This window comes from Cavia porcellus, unplaced genomic scaffold (genome assembly GCF_034190915.1).
Source record: "Cavia porcellus strain 051 isolate PalLab524CR breed Dunkin Hartley unplaced genomic scaffold, mCavPor4.1 scaffold_6, whole genome shotgun sequence".
Taxonomy (NCBI): Eukaryota; Metazoa; Chordata; class Mammalia; order Rodentia; family Caviidae; genus Cavia; species Cavia porcellus.
In genome coordinates, this window is record NW_026947489.1 from 39,717,928 (window position 1) to 39,740,970 (window position 23,043).

Below are 23,043 nucleotides of genomic sequence, written 5' to 3' on the forward strand. Positions count from 1 at the left end.
TAATAAGACCATTTCAAATAGCCAAAAACAAAACAACACCCCCCCCCCAAATGAGAAGTCTTTTTCTAAAAATGGCTTGCCAATTAAATGTTACTAGGTTGTTCTTATCTTGAATAAAGAAAAAAGCAGTGGCAAAGTTTATTCAAGAAAGGAGAAGTGGAGAATGAGAGAGAAACTAGCTCTGCAGAGCAAGTGTGAGCCAAATAAAAGAAAAAGCAATAAAAGGACTGATAGAGTTATTTCCAAAAGATGAGAAATATAAAATAAAAAGCGGCCTTTGTTCTGAGAACACGGAGAGAGATGACCGGCACCCCACCACTGGCGTCCGGCGATCTCTCCGGCGGACACGCGGCGTGGGGGCCTGTAAATAGCCTCGGTTTGGGGTGGAACCTAAGGCGGGCATTAGGGATACACAGGTAGCCCATTGGTCCTAGGTTTGGCGCCATATGTAAATTCCCAGGGGCGGGAAGATGGCGTCACAGGTAACTTCCTAGGGGCAGGGCAAGATGGGGCTTCCTGCTTCCGGTTGTGGCTTTCCTGGCTACAGTGTCTTGTCTGGGCCAAAACCTTTCAAGGACACTGTGGAGAAAGCAGTGGGTGCTACCCTAAAGAAAGTCAAGATAGCAAATCTTCATAGCTCATATGTCCTTTTATGCTGTCCAAATCTCAAGAAACCCTTGAGAACATCTATATCTGGGTCCTGAGAGTCTGTGTTGGGTTCCCACCTCTCAGACTGACATCATGTCTAAGCCATCCTACTGAAAACCTGTTAAGACTGCTCCGGAGAAAAATCCATGCGCTGGGCTTGGGGGACTCTTCAGTCCTCACATGTCTGACTGAGATCTTGTAATTAACAAGTCACATCTACTTTCCCAGCCAGCTTTGCCACTGCCTGCATTGCTGTCTTAAAAGAAAGAAAATCGTAAACAACTTCATCTTCCTTTGTTGGTATTGTTATCTGCCAAATGTAATTTTAAGCTTTCTTTTGTTCAGACATTTACTTTTATTTTTTTCCCCCCTAAAATAGTACTGTGCTGCATCCCTAGCCCATGTTTTTTTCATTTTGAGAGTCTGGCCAATTTGCCTAATCTGACCTCACATTTAAGATTCTCCTTCTTCACTTAACCTATATCTAGGATTACAGGCATGCCACAGGATGCCTGGCTACCCTTTGTCTTTGTGATAATAGCTATTCTAAGGGATGTGGTTTTGATTCACATGGATAATTAGTGACATTTATCATTTTTCATATGTACCCTGTGGTTCATTCCTGTGTGTTCTTTTTAGGTTTTGGCCCATCTTTTAATAGGGTTATTTTCTCAGTATTGAATTTTTAAAACTTGTATATGTTGGTATTACTTCTTTATCAGATGTATAGTTTGCAAATATTTGCTCCTATTGTATAAGTTGATTCTATCTTGCCAGTTGTTTCCTTTGTAATAAAAGAACTTTTCTCTTGTTTTTGTTTTCCATTTTTGAGGTAGGGTCAAGCCTGGCTTTTGGAGGAGTTTTAAAATTTGATGTAACCTCATACGTGAAGCAGACTAACTTTTTAAAGAAAAGAGGTTTTGTCCTATAGTTTTGTAGATTCAAGAGCTCACATATTGCCTTCTTCCTAGGAGAATCTCATGGTGCCACAGGGAGAGTATTGTGACAAGAAAGAGTGAGCAATCAACTGTGGGTGTCTCTTCCTCTTATTAAACGGTTCATTTTCTTTTCTTTTCTTTTTTTTTTTTTTTTTTTTTTTTTTGTCTTTTTCCTTTTTATCGGTACCGGGGATCGAACTCACGACTGCCTGCTTGCAAGGCAGGCGCTTATACCGCTGAGCTAAATCCTCAGGCCCAAAACTGTTCATTTTCAAGTTGAGCGTGATAACACATGCCTGTAATCTAGCACTCAGGATGTTGAGGGAGGAGGATTGCCATGAATTTGAGGCCAGCCTAGGCTACTTAGTGAGCTCAAGGCCACCTAAACTAGATAGGAAGATGCTGTCTCAAAAACCTTAAAAATTCCAGGATCAGTATTCAGTTGTGGGAGCTAACCTTTGATGGCTTTATACAATCTAATCATTGTCTAAAGGCCCCACCTCTGAACATCATAGTTTTAAGTTTCCACCCTCTATAATACCTCACAATGAGGAATAAACTTCACCATATGAACCTTTGGTGGAAACAAATGCAACCCAAACCACACCTTTTGCCTTTGCTTTTGCAATCATATTTAAAAAACTCACTATCAGATCAAATTCATGGAGTTTTCCCTTGTGTTTTCTTTCAAGAGTATTATAATTTTCAGCCTGGCATTTAAGTGTTTAATTTGCTTTGCATTTTTTTATATGATGAGAAATAAAGATCTGATTTCATTGTTACACATGTTGATGTCTGGTTGTCCTAATGTTGTTTAGTTAAAGATCCAACCCTTGTTTTTGATACCTTTGTCAAGAATCAGTTGACTGAATCTTTAAACAAAGCTGGTCAGGGACACACACACACACATAGAATCAGTTATAAATGCCTGGATTTATTTTCAGAATGTCTTTCTTTCCATTACAGATGAGAACAGGAGAAAATGAAAAAATTAAAAAGCAGTAAAAGCTGGGCATGATGGCACACACCCTGAAAGACTTGAGGCAAGATGGAAAGTTTAAGCCCAGCACAGGCAATTTAGTGACTTAGCAAGATACTTTCTCACAATAAACAAAGAAGAGGGATGTAGTTTGATGCAAAGACCCTGAGGTCAATCTGCAACCACCACAAAATTAGTTAAACTAAGATGATCTGTGAAATAAAGTTGATTTTTAAAAATTATTTGGTAGTTATATTAGGACTTGAAGTGGAAACACTTCCATGATCATGCTTAGCATTTCACTTTGCAGTTATATATATATTTTAATTTACTTAATTTCAATACAAGATACCCATAAGTAATTTCTTCACTCTGTATTTCAAATAGAATACTTGCTTTTATTTTAAAATAGTCTGACTATAACCATTAGCCTGAGTGGAACACCTTGTTTATTTTGCTATTCATGGTAAAGTGTTGATAATTGCTAGTAATCTTTTCTCTCAAGTTCATTACTCACAAGTTTTGTGATACCAGAAGTAATATGAAAGTAGGATTTAGAAATTACTTTTCCTGCAGATGAAGCCAGATGTTGGTACAAATTTGGGTTTTTCTGTTTATTTGTTTTTTGATACTAAGAATCAAACTCATGACCTTATGCTTACTAGGCAGTTGCTGTGCTGCTGAACTATATCCTTAATCCTAAAAATTTGTTTTTAAGTATTACTCAATTAAAAGGGTATAGTTTAAAATATTTTTGTGGCTTTTATTCTTTTGTATGTTTCCTTTTGTACTTTTCCTGCATTAGTGTCTGTAAGTATTTTATTTACTTATTTTTTGGTCTTTTTGAGACAGGGTTTCATTATGTAGTTCAGGCTGGCCTTGAACTTACTTTGTAGCCCAGGCTGGCCTTCAACTTGCGGCAGTCCTGCCTCAGCCTCCCGAATGCTGGAATTACAGATGTGTGCCACTACACCCAGTGCTGTAAATCTTTTATGGTGCTCTCATTTATCATAGTGTTTTTGTCATTTTTTATTCTCTCCTTGGCAGTCCCACATAACAATAGTAAAACCTGAAATTCCTACTTTTGACTCTGTTTTTCTTTCTATACCAGTGAATTAGAATATCTTTTGTTTTCTTACTCTTCTGTTACCTAATTTTCTAATGAGAATTGTCTGTTTACATTTTTGGTGATGTCCATGTGGTAATAGTGATATTCTTGCCTTCTAAAAGTTACATATAAAAATTTACATATACAGTTGTTACCTTTCTCACAGAAAAATTACTCCATTTCTGTTGAATTAAAAATTTACTTTCCAAAAAAAAAATAAATAAAAAATAAGTTCAGTGGGGAGGCAGCAGCGGGCCCTGCCCCCACATTGCACTCTAGCAGCCATGGGAAGACACTGCCCATAGGTGAGCAGCTTGGGAGGCAGAGGCAGGCCCTGCCCTCTCACGCACTCCAGCAGCCTTTGGGACATGTCTGCACACACTGGGAAAAACAGCAGCTGGCCCTGCACCAATGCACCCAGTGGCCACCATTGTATACCTATAGCCAGCACTGCCTAGGAGAACCAAACAGTCATACTCTGGAGAAATTGTAGCTAACATAAGAAGTGCCTGGGGCCCCATTACCCGCATATTTGGAAGAACCCAAGAAAATGTCAAGACGAAGAAGCAAAAGGCAGTCCCTGGACTCCAACCCAAGCAGACCAAGTCTAAGTGATGAAAACGTGGAAGAGATCTGGAGTCGTATGCCTGAAGTTTCTGAAGTGATGACAACTGAAGAGACAACTTTATGAGGTTATAAAAGAAATTAGAACAGAAATACTATCCCAGATAAAAGAAAAATGAGAAACAAAAAAATTGCTAAGCATCTCTATAGAGGAGCATAGAAAAATGAGGGAAACCATGAATGAACAATATAAAAGAGTTTTAGAATACATGAAAGAGATTCAAAGAGATATCCTGGAAATTTAAAACTCCATTGAAAGCTGACAAAACTATTGAAAGAAACTGAAATAGACTTTCAGACCTTGAAGACAGGTGTGCAGCTTGCGACCATGAAAGGAAAGCTCTATTAAAAATAATGAGGAACCAAAAAATAATAATTAAATCACTGCAAGATGATGCAAAGCAAAATAATTTAAGAATAATATGTGTTAATGAAAAAGCAAGGGACAACACAAATGGCATTAAAATTCTATTTACAAAAGTATAAGCAAATTTCCCAAACATGGGAAAAGTACATGATATACAGATAATTGAGTCATATAGAATTCCACCTAGCTGTAACCAAAATGAATCTATACCTAGACATATAATAATCAAGATTCCAGAAATTCAACACAAGGGCAGAAGATTAAAAGCTATTATATTAGAGAAAAGAAATATCACCTATGAAGGAAAACCCATCAGAATCACGATGAACTTCTCAACACAAATCGTCAAGTCAGGAAGAGCTTGGAGTGAAGTATTTCAAGTCCTGAAAGAAAACCATTTCTAACCCATATTGATGTACGCTGCAAAACTATCTTTCAAAATTAATGGAGAAACAAGATGCTTTCATGACAATGAACAACTGAAGGAATTCATGATCACCAAATCAACCCTACAAAGCATACTAAAAGACATTCTAGAAAGAGATAAAAAAGACCGTGGTTCCAGGAACAGCAGCAGAGAGGGGTCACCAAGTGGGGCAGATACTTGAATGGAGGGGGAAAGTAGGCAGCCAACAGTAGGAAAATAGCATGGTAGAGATGAGCCAGTGCATGTTGGCCATAACTGTTAATGTAGATGGCCTCATTTCACCAATAAAAAGAAATACAGGCAGAGTGGGTCAGGAGACAAGATCCATCAATATGCTTTATTCAAGAAACATTTAACTCAAAAGGAAATTCAAAGGAGAGAAAGCAATGCTCTGTGTGACAGAGTCAGAAAAAAATGTAGGGCTAGCTTGCCTAATGACTGCAGAATGGATAAGAGAGGTATGGCATTTCTATACAAGAGAAAGTTACTTAGCAATAAAAGATAACCTCAAGGCTCTTGTAGGTAAATGGGTACAACTTGAGATCATGCTCATGGATGAAGTGGTTCAGAGTCACATGGGTGAACATCATGTTGTCTCCCTAGTATAAAAAACTAAGTAGTTAGTGGGATCCAAAATGTACAACAGATGTGAAGGTGAAAGTAGAGGAAATAACCTAGAGGGGAAAGGCAGTGGCCATTGTTAATCTGTGACCTATTTTGAAACCTTGTATTGTTTTCATTGTTCTGTTTAGCTGAGTTCTGTTGTTTTGTTTGATTTTTTGATATTTAATGACATGGACAGCTATTTCAAAAATAAAATGTATTATAGTAGCCATTATTGATTTCCTATTATCTTGTTTCAAAACCCTGTAATGCTTTACTTGTGTTTTGAATTTTGTTCTATTTTGTTTTATTTGATTTTATTATGTCTGGCGGTATAAGCAGCTATTTTGAAGATAACAAGATGCATTGTGGTAGCCACTGTTGTATTCCTGTTGTCTTGTTTTGAAGTCCTGTATTGCTTTCATTGTTTTGTTTTGGTTAGTTTTATTCTGTTCTGCTTTATTTGATTTTATTATCCTTGATGATATAGGCAGTAATTTTGAAAACAACAAGAGGAATTAGGATAGCTGTTATTGATTTACTTTTATCTTGTTTTGAAGCCTTGTATCATGTTCATTGTTTTGTTTTGACTGGCTATTCTATTTTGTTTTGTTTGATTTTATTATGTCTGATGGTATATATGGCTACTTTGAAGATAAGATGCATTATGGTAGCCACTGTTGTATTCCTATTGTCTTGTTTTGAAGTCCTGTATTGCTTTCATTATTTTGCTTTGTTCATTATTTTTATTTTGTTTTTTTTGTTCTGTTCTGTTTGATTTTATTGTACCTGATGATATAGGAAGTTGTTTTGAAGATAGCAAGTGGCATCATAGTAGCCATTGCTGGTTTCCTTTTGTCTTATTTTGAAGTCTTGTTTCACATTCATTGTTTTGTTTTGATTGTCTCTATTCTATTTTCTTTTGGTTTTATTCTCTTCAAAATAATAAATTTTTAAAATAAAATTGAATAAGATGAAAAAATTTTTTTACTTTCCAGCTGGGCATGGTGGTGCACACCTGTAATAAGTCCCTGCACTTGGGAAACTGAGGCAGGAAGATTGCTGTGAGGTTGAGGCCACCCTAGGCTACAAAGTGAGTTCAGTGTCAGCCTGAACTGCATAGAAAGATTCAGTGTCAAAAAGACAAAAAAAAAAAAAATGTACTTTCCATTAGGTGTGGTGGCACACATCTGTAATCCCAGCAGTCTGAGAGACTGGGGGAAAAAGGTTGCAAGTTTGAGCACAGCCTGGGCAATTTAGTGACTTAGTGAGACCCTGTCTCAAAATTTTAAAAATGTTTTCTGAAGAGCTGAAAATTTAGTTCAGTACAGGGGTAGGGGATAGCTCTGTATTTTACTCTAAGCCCACTCAAAAAAGTGGACTTTGAGAAAAAGAAGTTATTCATCATGAGCAGCAAACATTAGCAGACACTACTAAACACAATTAAACTATGTAAGAAATTTAGAGTATAGGTTTTGGATTAAATATAATAACTACCTTTGAAAATATTGAAGACATACATAAGAATGAGCTTGGCCAGATGTGGTCCCTTGCACCTGTAATCCCTAGTATTTGGGATGCTAAAGCAGAGGGATCACTCAAGTTTGAGACCAGCCTGAACTACATAAAGGAGACCCTGTCTAAAGAAAAAGCAAAACAAAAGAATAAGCCTGTAAAAAAATGACCAGGGAGGCAGGAGGATGGTAGCAGGTTCAAGACCAGCTTGGGCTATAAAGTGAACTCAAAGCCAGCCTGAACTGCATAATGAGACCCTGTCTCAAAAAGACAAAAAACCAAAAAAAAAAAAGGATCAGGGACACACTTTTTTTTTTTTTTTTTTTTAATCTTTCTTTTATTTGGGGGTTGGGAAGTGAGACAGGTCTCACATGTAGCCAGACTGGCCTTGAACTTAAAATGATCCTCTTGCCTCAGCCTTCCTAGTGCTGGGGTTACAGGCATGTATCACCACATCTGGCCGAAATGTATTTTTCAGACATTTGAGCTGTATTTTCTTAATGAAATAATGCATGCATTGAAATTCAAGGCCCCATTCATTCATCTAATTTAGACACATCTGTGGAGAGAAAAGTGAATTGGAAATAGCATTGAAAATACTGATTAAAATGTAGCAGAGCTAGAAATGTCATATTGTTAAAAGAAGATAAAGGATGGTAAGAGTTGTTTCAGTATGTTCTAACTGGAGCCCTATACAGGAGGAAGAATTAAGCAGATACAGTATTTAAAAGGATAATTTTATAGAACTGATGATTGAGGAAGAAATTTTAAAAAAGACTGATAAAACTTTTATGCATGCTGAGACATATCTTTGTGAATTTATAAAATATCAAAATCCAAAAAGTCTTGAAAGGAGCAAATAAGCATGAAATAAAGGAATGACAGACTAATGCCAGGTTTCTCAATAGCAACCATGAAAAGTAAGAAAATAGCCAGGCATGGTGGCACATGCCTATAATCTCAGCACTCAGAAGGCTGAGACTGGAGGATTGTTGAAAGTTTGAGACCAGCCTGGGCTGGAAAGTGAGTGTAAGGCCAGCCTGAACTATGTAACGAGATCCTGTCTCAAAAAGAAAAAAAGAAAAGAATTACATCTTCAAAATGCTGAGAGATACACCTGTCAATTGATAACTGAGCTTCTCCAGCTGACATGGTGTGGCATAATGAATTGTGTGGATGTTGTGTTTTGCTGGAAGTTATAAAAACAACTATAACAAACTGTAAAACTCAACAAAGGATGAAACAGTAATATGCAATTGTAGGAAACAATGAGACATTAAAAGACAATGAAACACAAGCTATAACAACCTTAGAATGCAAAAGGAAGGGGGAAAGTCACATAAAATTGAAGTTATAAACTGTACCTGTGAAAACAGTAGGGAAGAAGAAACAAAATGGGAAATAAAGTTTGAAGGATGAGAGAAATGTATGTGGAGAAAAGGGAAAAATATGCGTAATTGCTGTCTTCAGAACACAGAAATTCTAAGTTAGATCAACTTTTATTGTTGTTGTGCACTACTAGGGATTGAATTTAAGGACTTGCACATGGTAGAGCTGAGCCATACCTCTGGTCTAGATCATTTTTTAAAAAGGTGTAACATGCGGACAGTGTGAGATACTAGGAAATGCCTAAACACAGTGATAATCTAGCAGTAAATACTTCTAATACTTAAGAATGCAATCTCTAATATCATTTTCCATTAAGCCAACCAGAACTTCAATCTCTGGTACCAAAAACAGAACAAAAAAAACAATGTGAAGAAAGACAAGAATATATTCACATTTCTAATTCTAACCTAAAGATTACGGGGCTTTTCTTTTTTGATTACATGTTTGTATCTTTTTTTTCTCCCCCAAGTTTGGTTCCTGATGACATTCATAATTACTTATTTGATCTATATGTCTACCAGTTATCCATGGAATCCATCTTAGTTTAAAATAATTATATATACCAATATTGCCATAATATGCTGTCTGGTTACAGCTTAGGTTTCTTTATTAGTATAATCTTTTTTGGGGGGGTGAGTTTCTTAGTGCTCTGTTGTACAAATGTACATTGGTCTACTTAACCATGCCCCTGTAGATAATGGTCTGGATGGGTTCATAATTCTGCTGTTAAAGTAGTGATGTGGTTTTTTTTTTTTTGCGGGGGTAGGGTACTGGGATTGAACTCAGGACCTCATGCTTGCCAGGTAGGTGCTTATGCTGCTGAGCTAAATCCCTAGCCAATAGCCATGTGTTTTATAACCTGTAGGTGTTATTTTTCCTGATGTATCTTAGAATAAATCTTTGAAGTATGATTCCTGTTTTAAAAGCTGTAGTTTAACGGATATAGACTCTTCTAGGTATTACCAAATTTTCTAAAGATGGAAATATTTTATGCATAGCATTTTTCTTTTCTTTTTTTTTTTTATCAGTACCAGGGATCAAACTCATGACCATGTGCTTGCAAAGCAGGCACTTATGCCACTGAGCTAAATCTCCAGCCCGCATAGTATTTTTCCATACATGCTTGATTTGGTTTTGAATCTTCTATCTAACCTGTTCCATTGGTTCTTTTGTCTTTTCATGTGTCATTAAAACAGTATATATGTGTATTTTTCCCAGTGAACATTATAATCAGTTTTTCTAATTCCTAAATCTGATGGTATTATTGAGCTAGCCTTAAATTTATAACTTTACATAGGAGAAATTGTCATCTTTTATACTCCTAGACATAAATATGCATGCCTTTACATTTCCTTAAGTCTTTAGTGAGAACTTTATAGTTGGGAAGAACTGTTTAGTAGCTACCCCAACATTAAAAACTGTTGTATGAAATAGTCAATTCATTTGTAAAATATTCAGCAAGGATTCATGAATTTGATAATACTTTACAGTAAATAACTCCCAATCCTAGTGTTACATAAAAATATTCCAAACATAATAAGAAAAGAATTATTTTTTTAGTTTTCCCATATTGAGAACAGTTAAAGGAATAAAGTAGGTCAGAGATTGTCCTACTTTCATTTGAAGTCAATGAAAGAGGTAGGCACTGAACTATTATTTGAAAGAGGGCCATAACGGAAAATATTTTTATAGCTAAAAATGTTTATTTTCAAAAACATATTTTTGAAGCATATTTACCAGTCAGCCAAAAGTAAGACGAAAATAGAGACTATTAATTTTCTGTTTAAAACAACTTAAAGAATACTGTAGATCCATTTAAAAAATATATATATATATTTATTTATTTATTTATTTGGGTTTCCAGAATGGAAGGGCAACAAAGATAGTATCTTGATAGTTTTTGATGTAGCAGTAAATTAATATAGTGTGACATTAGTATAATGCTAATTTTATAGAAAGCTTGTTGCTTATTAGCCCGGCATGGTAATGCATGCCTGTCATCCTGGCTCTTGTGAGTCTGAGGCAGGAAGATTTCCAGGAGTTCAAGGCCAGCCTGGGTTACATAGTATATTCAGCTCCAACCTGGGCTACATAATGAGATCTTATCTCCAAAAAAGAAGCTCTGTTGCCTTTGTTATATATGATACTTGAATAGTTTGTTGGATCATAATGCTAAATCAAATACAAGAATTTCTCTGAAATCTTTTTCTTGTTCAAATTTTAGGACCCTTCAAAGTTGTACAAGAAAGCAGGTGATGTTGCAGCCATTGAATGCCAATCTGAAGAAAGCATCTATCTTCATTTACAGGGAGAAAATAATCTTAAGAAACTTTCTCCAGTACACTCAGAAATGGCAGATTACATTAATGCAACACCATCTACACTTGTTGGTAGCCGGGATCCTGATTTAAAGGACAGATCGTTACTTAATGGAGGAACTAGTGTAACAGAAAAGTTGGCACAGCTCATTGCTACTTGTCCTCCTTCCAAGTCTTCCAAGACAAAACCGAAGAAGTTAGGAACTGGCTCTACAGCTGGATTGATTAGCAAAGATTTGATCAGGAAAGCAGGTATAGGCTCTGTAGCTGGAATAATACATAAGGACTTAATTAAAAAACCAGCTATCAGCACAGGAGTTGGATTGGTAACTAAAGATCCTGGGAAAAAGCCAGTGTTTAATGCAGCAGTAGGATTGGTCAATAAGGACTCCGTGAAAAAACTGGGAGCTGGCACTACAGCAGTATTCATTAATAAAGACTTAGGCAAAAAGCCAGGGACTATCACTACACTAGGACTGCTGAGCAAGGATACAGGAAAGAAGCTAGGGATTGGTATTGTTCCAGGTTTAGTGAATAAGGAGTCTGGCAAGAAGTTAGGACTTGGCACTGTGGTTGGACTGGTTAATAAAGACCTGGGGAAGAAATTGGGTTCTACTGTTAGCCTAGTAGCCAAGGACTGTGGGAAGAAGATTATAGCAAGTTCAGCAATGGGATTAGTTAATAAAGACATTGGAAAGAAATTAGTGAGTTGTCCTGTGGCAGGATTAGTCAGTAAAGATGCCATAAACCTTAAAGCTGAAGCACTGCTCCCCACTCAGGAACAACTGAAGGCTTCTTGTAGTGCAAGCATCAGTAATCATGAAAACCAAGAACTTTCTGAATCTCTGAAAGACAGTGCCACCAGCAAAACTTTTGAGAAGAATATTATACGGCAGAGTAAAGAAGGCATATTGGAAAAGTTCTCAGTCCGAAAGGAAATCATTAATTTGGAAAAAGAAATGTTTAATGAAGGAGCGTGCATTCAGCAAGACAATTTCTCATCCAGTGAAAGGGGATCTTTTGAAACCTCAAAGCATGAAAAGCAACCTCCCATATATTGCACTTCTCCAGACTTTCAAATGGGAGGTGCTTCTGATGCATCTATAGCTAAATCCCCTTTTAGTGCAGTAGGAGAAAGCAATCTCCCTTCCCCATCCCCTACTGTATCTATTAATCCTTTAACAAGAAGTCCCCCTGAAACTTCTTCACAGTTGGCTCCCAATACTTTACTTTTAAGTCCTACCACAGAATTAATGGAAGAAATTTCTGAATCTGTTGGAAAGAACCAGTTTACTTCTGAAAGTACTCACTTGAATGTCAGTCATAGGTCAATGGGTCATAGCATAAGTATTGAATGTAAAGGAATTGATAAAGAGCTAAATGATTCAAAAACTACACATATTGATATTCCAAGAATAAGCTCTTCCTTAGGAAAAAAGCCAGGTTTGACTGAATCTAGTATTCATACAATTACTCCTTCAGTTGTGAACTTCACTAGTTTATTTAGCAACAAACCTTTTCTAAAACTTGGTGCGGTAACTGCATCAGACAAACACTGCCAAGTTACTGAAAGCCTAAGCACTAGTTTGCAGTCCAAACCTTTAAAAAAAAGAAAAGGAAGAAAACCTCGATGGACTAAAGTGGTGGCAAGAAGCACATGTCGGTCTCCAAAAGGGCTAGAATTGGAAAGATCAGAGCTTTTTAAAAATGTTTCTTGTAGTTCACTATCAAATAGTAATTCTGAGCCAGCCAAATTCATCAAAAGCATTGGATCATCTTCATTTGTTGATCATGACTTCCTTAAACGCCGATTGCCAAAGCTGAGCAAATCTGCAGCTCCTTCTCTTGCTCTTTTAACGGATAGTGATAAGCCATCTCATAAGTCATTTCCTAGTCACAAACTATCCTCCAGTGTGTGTGTCTCTAGTGACCTTTTGTCTGATATTTATAAACCCAAAAGAGGAAGACCTAAATCTAAGGAGATGCCTCAACTAGAAGGTCCACCTAAAAGGACTTTAAAAATCCCTGCCTCTAAAGTTTTTTCTTTACAGTCTAAGGAAGAACAAGAACCCCCAATTTTACAGCCAGAAATTGAAATTCCTTCTTTCAAACAAAGCCTGTCTGTATCTCCTTTTCCAAAAAAGAGAGGCAGGCCTAAAAGGCAAATGAGGTCACCAGTCAAGATGAAACCACCTGTACTGTCAGTAGCTCCATTTGTTGCCACCGAAAGTCCAAGCAAGCTAGAGTCTGAAAGTGAAAACCATAGAAATGGCAGTGATTTCTTTGAGAGTGAAGATCAGCTTCAGGATCCAGATGATTTAGATGACAGTCATAGGCAAAATGTCTGTAGTATGAGTGACCTTGAGATGGAATCAGATAAAAAAATTACCAAGCGAAACAATGGACAATTAATGAAAACAATTATCCGCAAGATAAATAAAATGAAGACTTTAAAGAGGAAGAAACTGTTGAATCAGATACTTTCAAGTTCTGTAGAGTCAAGTAATAAAGGGAAAGTGCAATCCAAACTCCATAATACAGTGTCAAGTCTTGCTGCCACCTTTGGCTCTAAATTGGGCCAACAAATAAATGTCAGCAAGAAAGGAACCATTTACATAGGAAAGAGAAGGGGTCGCAAACCAAAAACTGTCTTAAATGGAATCCTTGCTGGTAGCCCTACCAGCCTTGCTGTTCTTGAGCAAACAGCTCAGCAGGCAGGTGGGTCAGCATTAGGACAGATCCTACCCCCTTTACTGCCTTCATCTGCCAGTAGTTCTGAGATTCTTCCATCACCTATTTGCTCTCAGTCTTCTGGGACTAGTGGAGGTCAGAGTCCTGTAAGTAGTGATCCAGGTTTTATTGAACCCAGCTCAGTGCCATATTTGCATTTACACTCTAGACCAGGCAGCATGATTCAGACTCTGGCAATGAAAAAGGCTTCAAAGGGGAGGAGGCGATTATCTCCTCCCACTTTGCTGCCAAATTCTCCTTCACACTTGAGTGAACTCACGTCTCTGAAAGAAGCTACACCTTCCCCAATCAGTGAGTCTCATAGTGATGAGACCATTCCCAGTGATAGTGGAATTGGAACAGATAATAACAGCACATCAGACAGGGCAGAAAAATTTTGTGGACAAAAAAAGAGGAGACATTCTTTTGAGCATGTTTCTCTGATCCCCCCTGAAACATCTACAGTCCTAAGCAGTCTTAAAGAAAAGCATAAACACAAATGTAAGCGCAGGAGTCATGATTACCTCAGTTATGACAAGATGAAAAGACAGAAACGAAAACGGAAAAAGAAATACCCCCAACTCCGAAATAGACAGGATCCAGACTTTATTGCAGAGTTGGAGGAACTCATAAGTCGTCTAAGTGAAATTCGGATCACCCATAGAAGTCATCATTTTATCCCCCGAGACCTTTTGCCAACTATTTTTCGAATCAACTTTAATAGTTTCTACACACATCCTTCTTTTCCTTTAGACCCTTTGCACTACATTCGAAAACCTGACTTAAAAAAGAAAAGAGGGAGACCCCCTAAAATGAGGGAGGCAATGGCTGAAATGCCTTTTATGCACAGTCTTAGTTTTCCCCTTTCTAGTACTGGATTCTATCCCTCTTATGGCATGCCTTATTCTCCTTCACCCCTTACAGCTGCTCCTATAGGATTAGGTTACTATGGAAGGTATCCTCCCACTCTTTATCCACCTCCTCCATCTCCTTCTTTTACCACTCCACTTCCACCTCCTTCCTACATGCATGCTGGTCATTTACTTCTCAATCCCACTAAATACCATAAGAAAAAGCATAAACTCCTTCGACAAGAGGCCTTCCTTACAACCAGCAGGACTCCTCTCCTTTCCATGAGTACTTATCCCGGTGTACCTCCTGAAATGGCCTATGGTTGGATGGTCGAGCACAAACACAGACACCGTCACAAACGCAGAGAACACCGTTCTTCTGAACAACCCCAGGTTTCCATGGATCCTGGCTCTTCCAGATCTGTCCTGGAGTCTTTGAAGCGCTACCGATTTGGAAAGGATACTGTTGGAGAGCGATATAAGCATAAGGAAAAGCACCGGTGTCACATGTCCTGCCCTCACCTCTCTCCTTCAAAGAGTTTAATAAACAGAGAAGAGCAGTGGGTCCACCGAGAACCTTCAGAAGCTAATCCATTAGCCTTGGGATTGCAGACACCTTTACAAATTGACTGTTCAGAAAGTTCTCCTAGTTTATCCCTTGGAGGATTCACTCCCAACTCTGAGCCAGCCAGCAGTGATGAACATACAAACCTTTTCACAAGTGCAATAGGCAGCTGCAGAGTTTCAAACCCTAACTCCAGTAGCCGGAAGAAATTAACTGACAGCCCTGGACTCTTTTCTGCACAAGACACTTCACTAAATCGACCTCACAGAAAGGAGCCACTGCCTTCCAGTGAAAGGGCAATACAGACGTTAACAGGTAAGAGGATAATTTTATTGTCAGTCATTTGTGTTACAGCAATAAGTTTATGTTCCTACTGGTTGTCTGATGCATACTGTTGAAGTTTCGTAAGTCTTCCCTTTCAGTTTTGTTTTTATAAATTACTTTGGAATCTTTGAAGTTCTAATTTTCCTTAGATGTAAAAAATATGATAAGATACATCTTGGCATTATTTTGCTGTTCAAAAAGAGGTATCGTGAAAACAAAAGCACAATTTTTGAAATCCAAGAAAAACAGTTTTATCTTTCTGTGTGCAATTTCCTTAACAAGAAATGAGTTATAGATTTGCATAGTAGATTTTAGAGGAAGAGATAGCTTAATAAAATCACATTTAGTTTCATTAAAATTGTGATAATGGTAGAGAAAAAGATCAGGCATCTGTGAAAGCATGAAATGGTCTACTCAGAAAAGACTTCCCTAAGAAAGTGATCCCAAACCAGAACTGAAAGTTGAACAGCAGTTAGCTGGGTAAATAGTAATCTACTCTTTCATTTAATTCATTTATTTGTACAGTTATTGAATTTTTAAAAATATCAGCACTTTCTAACCACTGGCATATAGTAAAGACCTGGCATCTGATCTCATTCATTTTTAGTTTAGTGAAGGAAGATACAGTGGAGTTAAGTGGTAAGTCAATAAATAATACCATTATTGAAGAAAGTGCCATGAAATTAATATAATGGAGTGCTGCAAAGTTAATATATCAGAATAAAGAAATAAAAATAAAAGACAAGGGAAAGAGAATCTACATAGATATATTAAGTTATGGGAAGAGAATTAACAAGTTAGGACTTGAAGAATGAGAAATAATAGTGAGCTACATGTTTTAAGAACCTGAACAAGGAAATAAATGTTAGACAAAAAAGCTTCATTGTAGTAGGAGGAGGAATAAAAAAGAGAGACTAATAAGAGATGTGGTAAAAGAAAGAGTCCAGGCAGTATATTAATGATTTTTGGATTTTCTTGTAAAAGCAAAAAACCAGAGAATTTGTGGTGACACACACCTGTTGTCCCAGTATTTGAGAAGCAGAAGCAGGAGGATTGCTGTAAATTTGAATCCAGCCTGCACTACATAGTGAGCCCAAAACTGGCCTGGACTACATACGTAGGGAGACCCTGTCTCAAAAAAAGAAAAGCAAGCAGTAAGTATTGAGTATAGTCTTGCATTTTTAAAAGATCATGTTGATTCCTATGTGAACACTGAATTAAAAGAGAGAAAACTAATGACAAGGAAACTAGTAAGGAATTGCAGTAATTTAAATAAGATGGTGATTATTAGACCAGGGTTTTAGGAGACTTCTGTATGAATGTTGGATAGATGATTTTAGTGGTACTGTGTACTGAGGAAAGACTGGAAGTGGAGCAGATTTAGAAGAGAGCGTAAATTTACTTTCTAATACATAGTTTTTGTTTGTTTGAGTATGCTGAAGGTTGAACCCAGGCCCTCTCACATGCTAGAACCTAGGGTCTCATACATGCTAGGCAAGCCCTTTTATCCCTAAGCTGTTCCTGGCCCTCAGTACGTAAGACTTGAGTTACCTGTAAAAGTTTGGTTTCAAGCATTAGATACCTTATTCTGAGGCTTATTAGAGACGTTTTGGCTGGAGATCAGAGAATTCTGCTATGAGTTAATTTTTGAAAACTTGTTTAGTAGTCTCATTAACAAAACATTGAAGAGCTTCTAGGTAAAGTAGAGTTTGATTCTGACCCTTAAAACCTATACAACTTTGTAAACAGAGCACTAAGGAAAGGAATAATTCAAGAAATAGCAACAGGAGACAGAAGCAGGAGAATGGCAAGTTTGAGGCTAGCCTGGGCTACATAGTAAATTCTAAAGTAGCCTGGATTATGTATAGTGAGGGCTTGACTCAACACCAAAAAAATTAAACTTCTTAAAAATAAATTTTTTAATAATGAAAAATAATTAGTAGTTAATTTTTAAGGAAAAGATAAAGGTAGCATGATGGAAGGCGGTATATAGTTGGGCTAAAGCTGCTCAATTGTAGACATAAAAAGGATGTTATTAGCAAGGTACATGTATTAGTGATAGTTCTAGTTTACTCTCCTTTGTTTCTTACGCACAAAGTTTGGGATAAGCCACATAGTTGCAGGAAAGCCTATAGTAGAAAGTGGTTATAATAGGCATTTCGGACAGAATTGCTTTACTCCTCTTTTTGTGTTTATTTTTGTGCTAGTAATATACTGTTTGCTCAACAGCTAACTTGGCATTGGAAAACATTTGTGTATTTTGAAAAATAATGTATGACCCAACACAACTTAGTTATTATCTTGGTAATACTCTTCATTTATCAATGTTGTAGGAGTTAATTTCACTACACATTAACACGTAAAAATACGTTAACAATAATACGTTAACAAACATATTGTATACATACACCCAAGAGGGCACACAGGTTGAAATAATGAATGTTAACCTGGATTGAGAGTCCTCAAGGAGATAATAGAGAAATCTAAATGTGCTGAAACATCTGATTTAAAATTGGCATGGTGGTGCATACCTGTATGGCTGGGCCCGGAAGATCATGAGTTGTAGGCCAGCCTGGGCTACATAGTGAGTTCAAGACCTGCCTGAATGGCTAGGTATGGTGACACAGGTCTATAATTGTAACGCTTGGGAGGCTGAGATCAGAAGGAGCCCCATGAGTTCAAGGCCAGCATGATCTACATAACAAGACCCTGTCTCAAAAAATGATGAACCTGAACTACCCAGAGATATCGTTTCCCAAAAAACCAAACAAGAATTGTCTGCTTTAACAATAAGAATTCTTTTCTTTTCTCACTTTTTTTTGTTTTGTTTTTTCCTTTAAGAAAAAAATAACAAGACCTCAGTGAAGTTGTTGTTCTGTTACCAGTTCTTTGTCGCCAGCTTTGTGAACTACAGTTCAATTCAATTCAATTCTAATACCACCTGAAGTTAATACATTCTTCAGAAGAGCAAAGTCTAGTGGGGAAGGAGGATGGGAAGGACTAAAAGTCTTCTTGCAGCCCGTAGGTTCTTCAGTCTTAGGGCTAGGATTTACCAGTGGTAGGGATGGGAGAATATTCTTAATCTCACTTTCTGTGCTTATCTCCTCTTACTGAGAAGAAAGGTAGAACTGTCCTCAAGTATAACCTTTGAAGATTCACCTTTTCTTGGAGGGGCAGGTCTAAATCCCCACATCCTGCATTACAGTTCAACACAGCTCAGTACAGACAGACTCCCAATCATTGTGATGTTCTTAATGCCTTAAGCCCTAGCATACTGTTTTTTTATGTTCATAGTAGAAAATGTCTTGTCTATCTATTTATTTGTATATTTATGATAGTAGGGATTGAGCCTAGAACATTTACCCTGAGCTTCAACCCGAGTCCTTTTTTAAGGTTTTGTTGTGTTTTGGGATTTTTGTTTGTTTGTTTTGCTTTTTTTTCTTTTAAAGAGAAAATAATTGCAATGCACAAAAATTAGAAGGTAACAATGGTTAATACATTGCATATTGTTATTTTTAAATTATTTAGAGTACAAAATATCTGCATTTAATTGTCCAAACACCATTAACACAAAACCTTTCTTTTCAGTGAACTCAGAGAAATTAGTAGTATAATTATGTTAACTAAATATATATATGTGTGTGTGTGTGTGTGTGTGTGTGTGTGTGTGTGTGTGTGAATGAGTGTATATATATATGTGTGTGTATATATATATATATACACACACATGTATTTCTTTCAGATTTCACACTAGGGAGATAGTATGATGTTTAAACATGCAAATCTGATTTATTTCACTTATGAGTGTGGTCTCTAGTTGCATCCATTTCCCTATAAACATCTCCAGTTTATCCTTCTTTGTGGCTAAGTAGTACTCCATTGTATAAAGGTATCCCATCTTTTTTTATCCATTCTTTGATTCATGGACATTGAAGTTGTTTCCAAGATCTAACTATTACAGATTGTGCTGCTGTAAACTTATCTTTCAGCAGACTTAATGTTTCTGTTTTAATATCTAGATGTTTGATCCTTTCTGAATTTAGTTTAGTGCATGATGAAAGGTATGGATCCAGTTTTACTCTTTGGCATGTGCAGAGCCAGTTTTGCAGCACCATTTATTAAAGAGGCTGTCTTTCTTCCAGTGAATGCATTTGGCACCTTTGTCAAAGATAAGATGACTTAAGAGTTGTTTCTGTATCTTCTAATCTGTTCCATTGATCTTTAGGTTTTGGGGGCGTTTTTTGCCGCTACCATGCTGTTTTGTTTTGTTTGTTATCACAGCATTATAGTACAATTTCAAGTCAGGTGTTGTGATGCACATGTGAAAACACATGTGTTTTCCTGCTTTTATTCAAGCCCTTGCATACTTGGGTGGAAGGAGTTCTACTTTGACTATTCCCAAAGTTTGACTTGGTTGACTTTCAACCCTTCCAGTTCCCAAGGAAGATGACGAGGATTATGAGTACTGTGATTCTTGCTGGATCCTCCAGTTATTGGTTGTCCTGCACAGCAGGGTCAAGAATGGACAGTGGGCTGCCCAGCTTTTGAGCTCTTAAAAGTGAGGGAGCAGCTGGTTAGGAGCTCCCATGATGGGTTTAAATTGGGGAGGAAAGCCGGGCTTGGTGGTTCACATCTGTAATCCCTGTACTCGGGAGGCTGAGGCAGGAGAATCATTGGGAGTTCGAGACCAGCCTAGTCTACAAAGTGAGCTCAAGGCCAGCCTGACCTGCATAGCAAGACCCTGTCTCAAAAAGACCTCCCCCCCAAAAAAAAAGTTGGGGGAGGAATTAGGGCAGTTTTTGCTCTTCCAATCAGTCCCACATAGCACATACTCTTAAGAGCTCTTGTCCTATTGAGGGAAGGTAGGAAGCTCTACCTCGGGCTTTATTCCTCTGGCATTAGTGACAGAGGGTCCTGCTATAGAGCTCTTCTTTGTCATCAGTAATAGGTCTTAGCCACCAGGTTCAGAATTTCATTGTGTAGGAAGAGCCAGGAGGCCAAGCAGGGTTCCAAGGTTTGTGGCAGGTCCTTAGAGGAAGAAGGGATGGAAGCTTAGTGGTAGAGTTAACAGGGACCAAGCCATTCTTATCCTGAGGAAATCTCTGCTTACCGTTCTTTTCTTCCTTACATTTCTTAGCCTTTGTGCTATGGCAAGGAGAAATTGAGGAGGGGTGAGTGCCTAGGATTTGGGAAAAGAGGGCTGAAACTTTGGTTTCCTGAGGGGAACTATAAAAGCTGGGGGTGAGCTGGGGACTGAATACCTGAGTCCTCAAGCAGGGAAGTGGGTGCTTGGTCAGATCCCAGCTCATTCATGTCAAATTCTACTCTTTTCTCACCTAAAGCAAGGAACAGGCCTTCAACAACAAACTGTTTCCCAAACCCCCTACTTCAGTTCTTTCTGTGAACCCAGAACTAACTCTTGCCTTGATTTTCTAGTAGAAATGTAGTAAGCTTTTTTTCAGGTAAACATGGCAACAAGTTTAACCTTTTAATTAAAAAACAGTTGAGGGGCCAGGGGTTTAGCTCAGCAGCATAAGTGCCTGATTGGCAAACGTGAGGTCGAGAGTTTGATCCCTGGTATCAAAAAAAACAAAACAAAACAACAACAAAAAAAAAAAAAAAAAAAAAAAAACAGTTGGGGAAAGGCTTTTAGTTAAGCAGAATATTAAGAAATACTACACCAACCTCAAATATCTCCTAATTTGATTACTTTGAAAATCAGAACTTACTTTGTTTACAGTATACTTTATATGTTTTTATTCTTACTGCTTTCCTTGTGGTAGCTATCCTGAATTATTTTGTGCCTGATGTGTACCTGGTGTAAGGAATGCAGCCATAAGTAACATCATAATTTCTGCTTCAAAGAATTTCTAGTTTAGCATAGGACACAGACATGTACAAGTTAAGTGTTGATAATTTCTGATATTGAGAAGTAAAGAACTCACTTTAAAGGTGTTGAGAAGGAGTTTTAAATTTAGTCCTCAAAACAAGGGGTGAAGAATGTTTCTTGCTGAGAAATGAATTACCACAGGATTGTGATACTGGACTCAGGTAACAGTAGTAGTCTGGTGTGAGACCCAAGATATAAGAATGGAAAACTAGGGAGAGACAGTTTAAAAAAACTTCTCACATATACGACATCAACGATTTGGAACTTATCCTGTAAGCAATGGAATAAATATGTAATAAATAAGAATTTTAAGCAGAAGAACAGTTTGCTGAGATTACATTGACAGCAGTATAAAAAATGAATTAAAGAAAGGAGCATCAGAGTACTTGGGAAATTATCCCAAAATAATACTATGAGGGCCTAAATGTGGGTAGAAACAGAAAAGGCATATTCAGAAGTACTAGTTAATAAGGAAACAAGAAATACTAAATGACTCCCAGATACTGGGCAGTTGGTGAACAAAGATTCACCCAACGGAGAAAGTTAGAAATAGTTTTAGTTCTGTTTTGTTTTATGGGACATAAAGATCTATAACTCAAAAGAGAGGTCAAAGCTGAATTTTTTACATAGGTGATTATTAAAGCTCTAAGAAATGACAATAAAGCTGGGAATATAGCTCTGGCAGAGTGCCTTGTGGCAAGTACAAGGTCGTGAGTTCAAGCCCCAGTATCGGGGGGGAAAAAGATAAGAAAAAAGAAATGACTATTGAGTGAACACAGTTTCTTTTTTTGCTTGTTTTTTAGACAGGGGCTTACTGTTGAATTTAGGCTGGTCTGTGTGACCTAAACTGACCCCAACTTGGGGTGATCCTCCTGGCTTCACTTCCCCAGTTCTGGAACTACAAGAATGCACCACTATACCTGACTCACTGCGTATGACAGGCTCTGACCTTGTATTCACTATTTATATGGCTCAGGCTGGCCTTAAACTTGCAACAGTCCTCTTGCCTCAGCCTCCAAGTGCTTGGATTACACACATGCTTTCACACTAGAGTTTCTTAAGGGATTTAAGTCAGCATTGTCAAGTGGTTAGATCAGTTGGAAGTGGACTAAAAGTATATAGCTGACTTTTGGCAGTAGGTTACCGGTGACCTGAGAGTGGTTTGTGTAGTAAGAAATGTTAGGTTTCTGGACACCAATTAATAAATGGGAATTGAGATAAAGATATTTAAAAATTTTATATTTTTATTCTCACCTTTTTCTGGTTGTTAATCTTAAAACTCTGCCCTCAGTGATTATAAAATTGTTAATCGGGGCCGGGAATTTAGCTCAGCGGCATAAGCGCCTGCCTTGCAAGCAAGTAGTTGTGAGTTCAGTCCCCAGTACCGATAAAAGAAAAAATTGTTAATCACCTTTGAGACATTATTATCCTGAAACGGCTCCCAGTGGCCAAAGGCCAGACAATTTAAGTGATGAAATAGTAACAGTATTAGGCTATAATCTTAAAGATCAGTATCCAAAAATCTGTGTTGCTAAAAGTAAATGAATAAATATGTAGAGGGAAAAGAGCAAATATTCTTTATAGAAAAATTCAAAATGATATAGGTAGATCATCCCCTATTAATCCTCCTCTTGAATATGGGCTGGATAATGACTTATTTCCAAAGATAGAGTGTGCAGAGGGGAAAATAGTAGCTTTGCATGGAAAAGTCCTGACAAACATAAGTTTCACCAAGTACAGGATTGACTTTATCTATGATACGACATG

At 37.4% G+C, this 23,043-nt stretch overlaps 1 protein-coding gene across 5 annotated transcripts in view; it reads left to right on the plus strand.

Annotated features, from left to right (window-relative positions):
• The window catches only part of Ash1l (ASH1 like histone lysine methyltransferase), a 167,393-nt gene that overhangs the window by 32,769 nt on the left and 111,581 nt on the right, over positions 1–23,043 (plus strand). For 3 of the 5 annotated variants that reach the window (XM_063249573.1, XM_063249571.1, XM_063249572.1), the window contains exon 3: positions 10,823–15,377. The exons of 1 other annotated variant lie outside the window; for it this stretch is intronic. In XM_063249573.1, the coding sequence (XP_063105643.1) occupies positions 10,823–15,377 (4,555 nt within the window). Of the gene's footprint in view, positions 1–10,822; positions 15,378–23,043 lie in introns of those variants that run through there. One more of the 5 variants, XM_063249574.1, reaches the window with a different exon arrangement.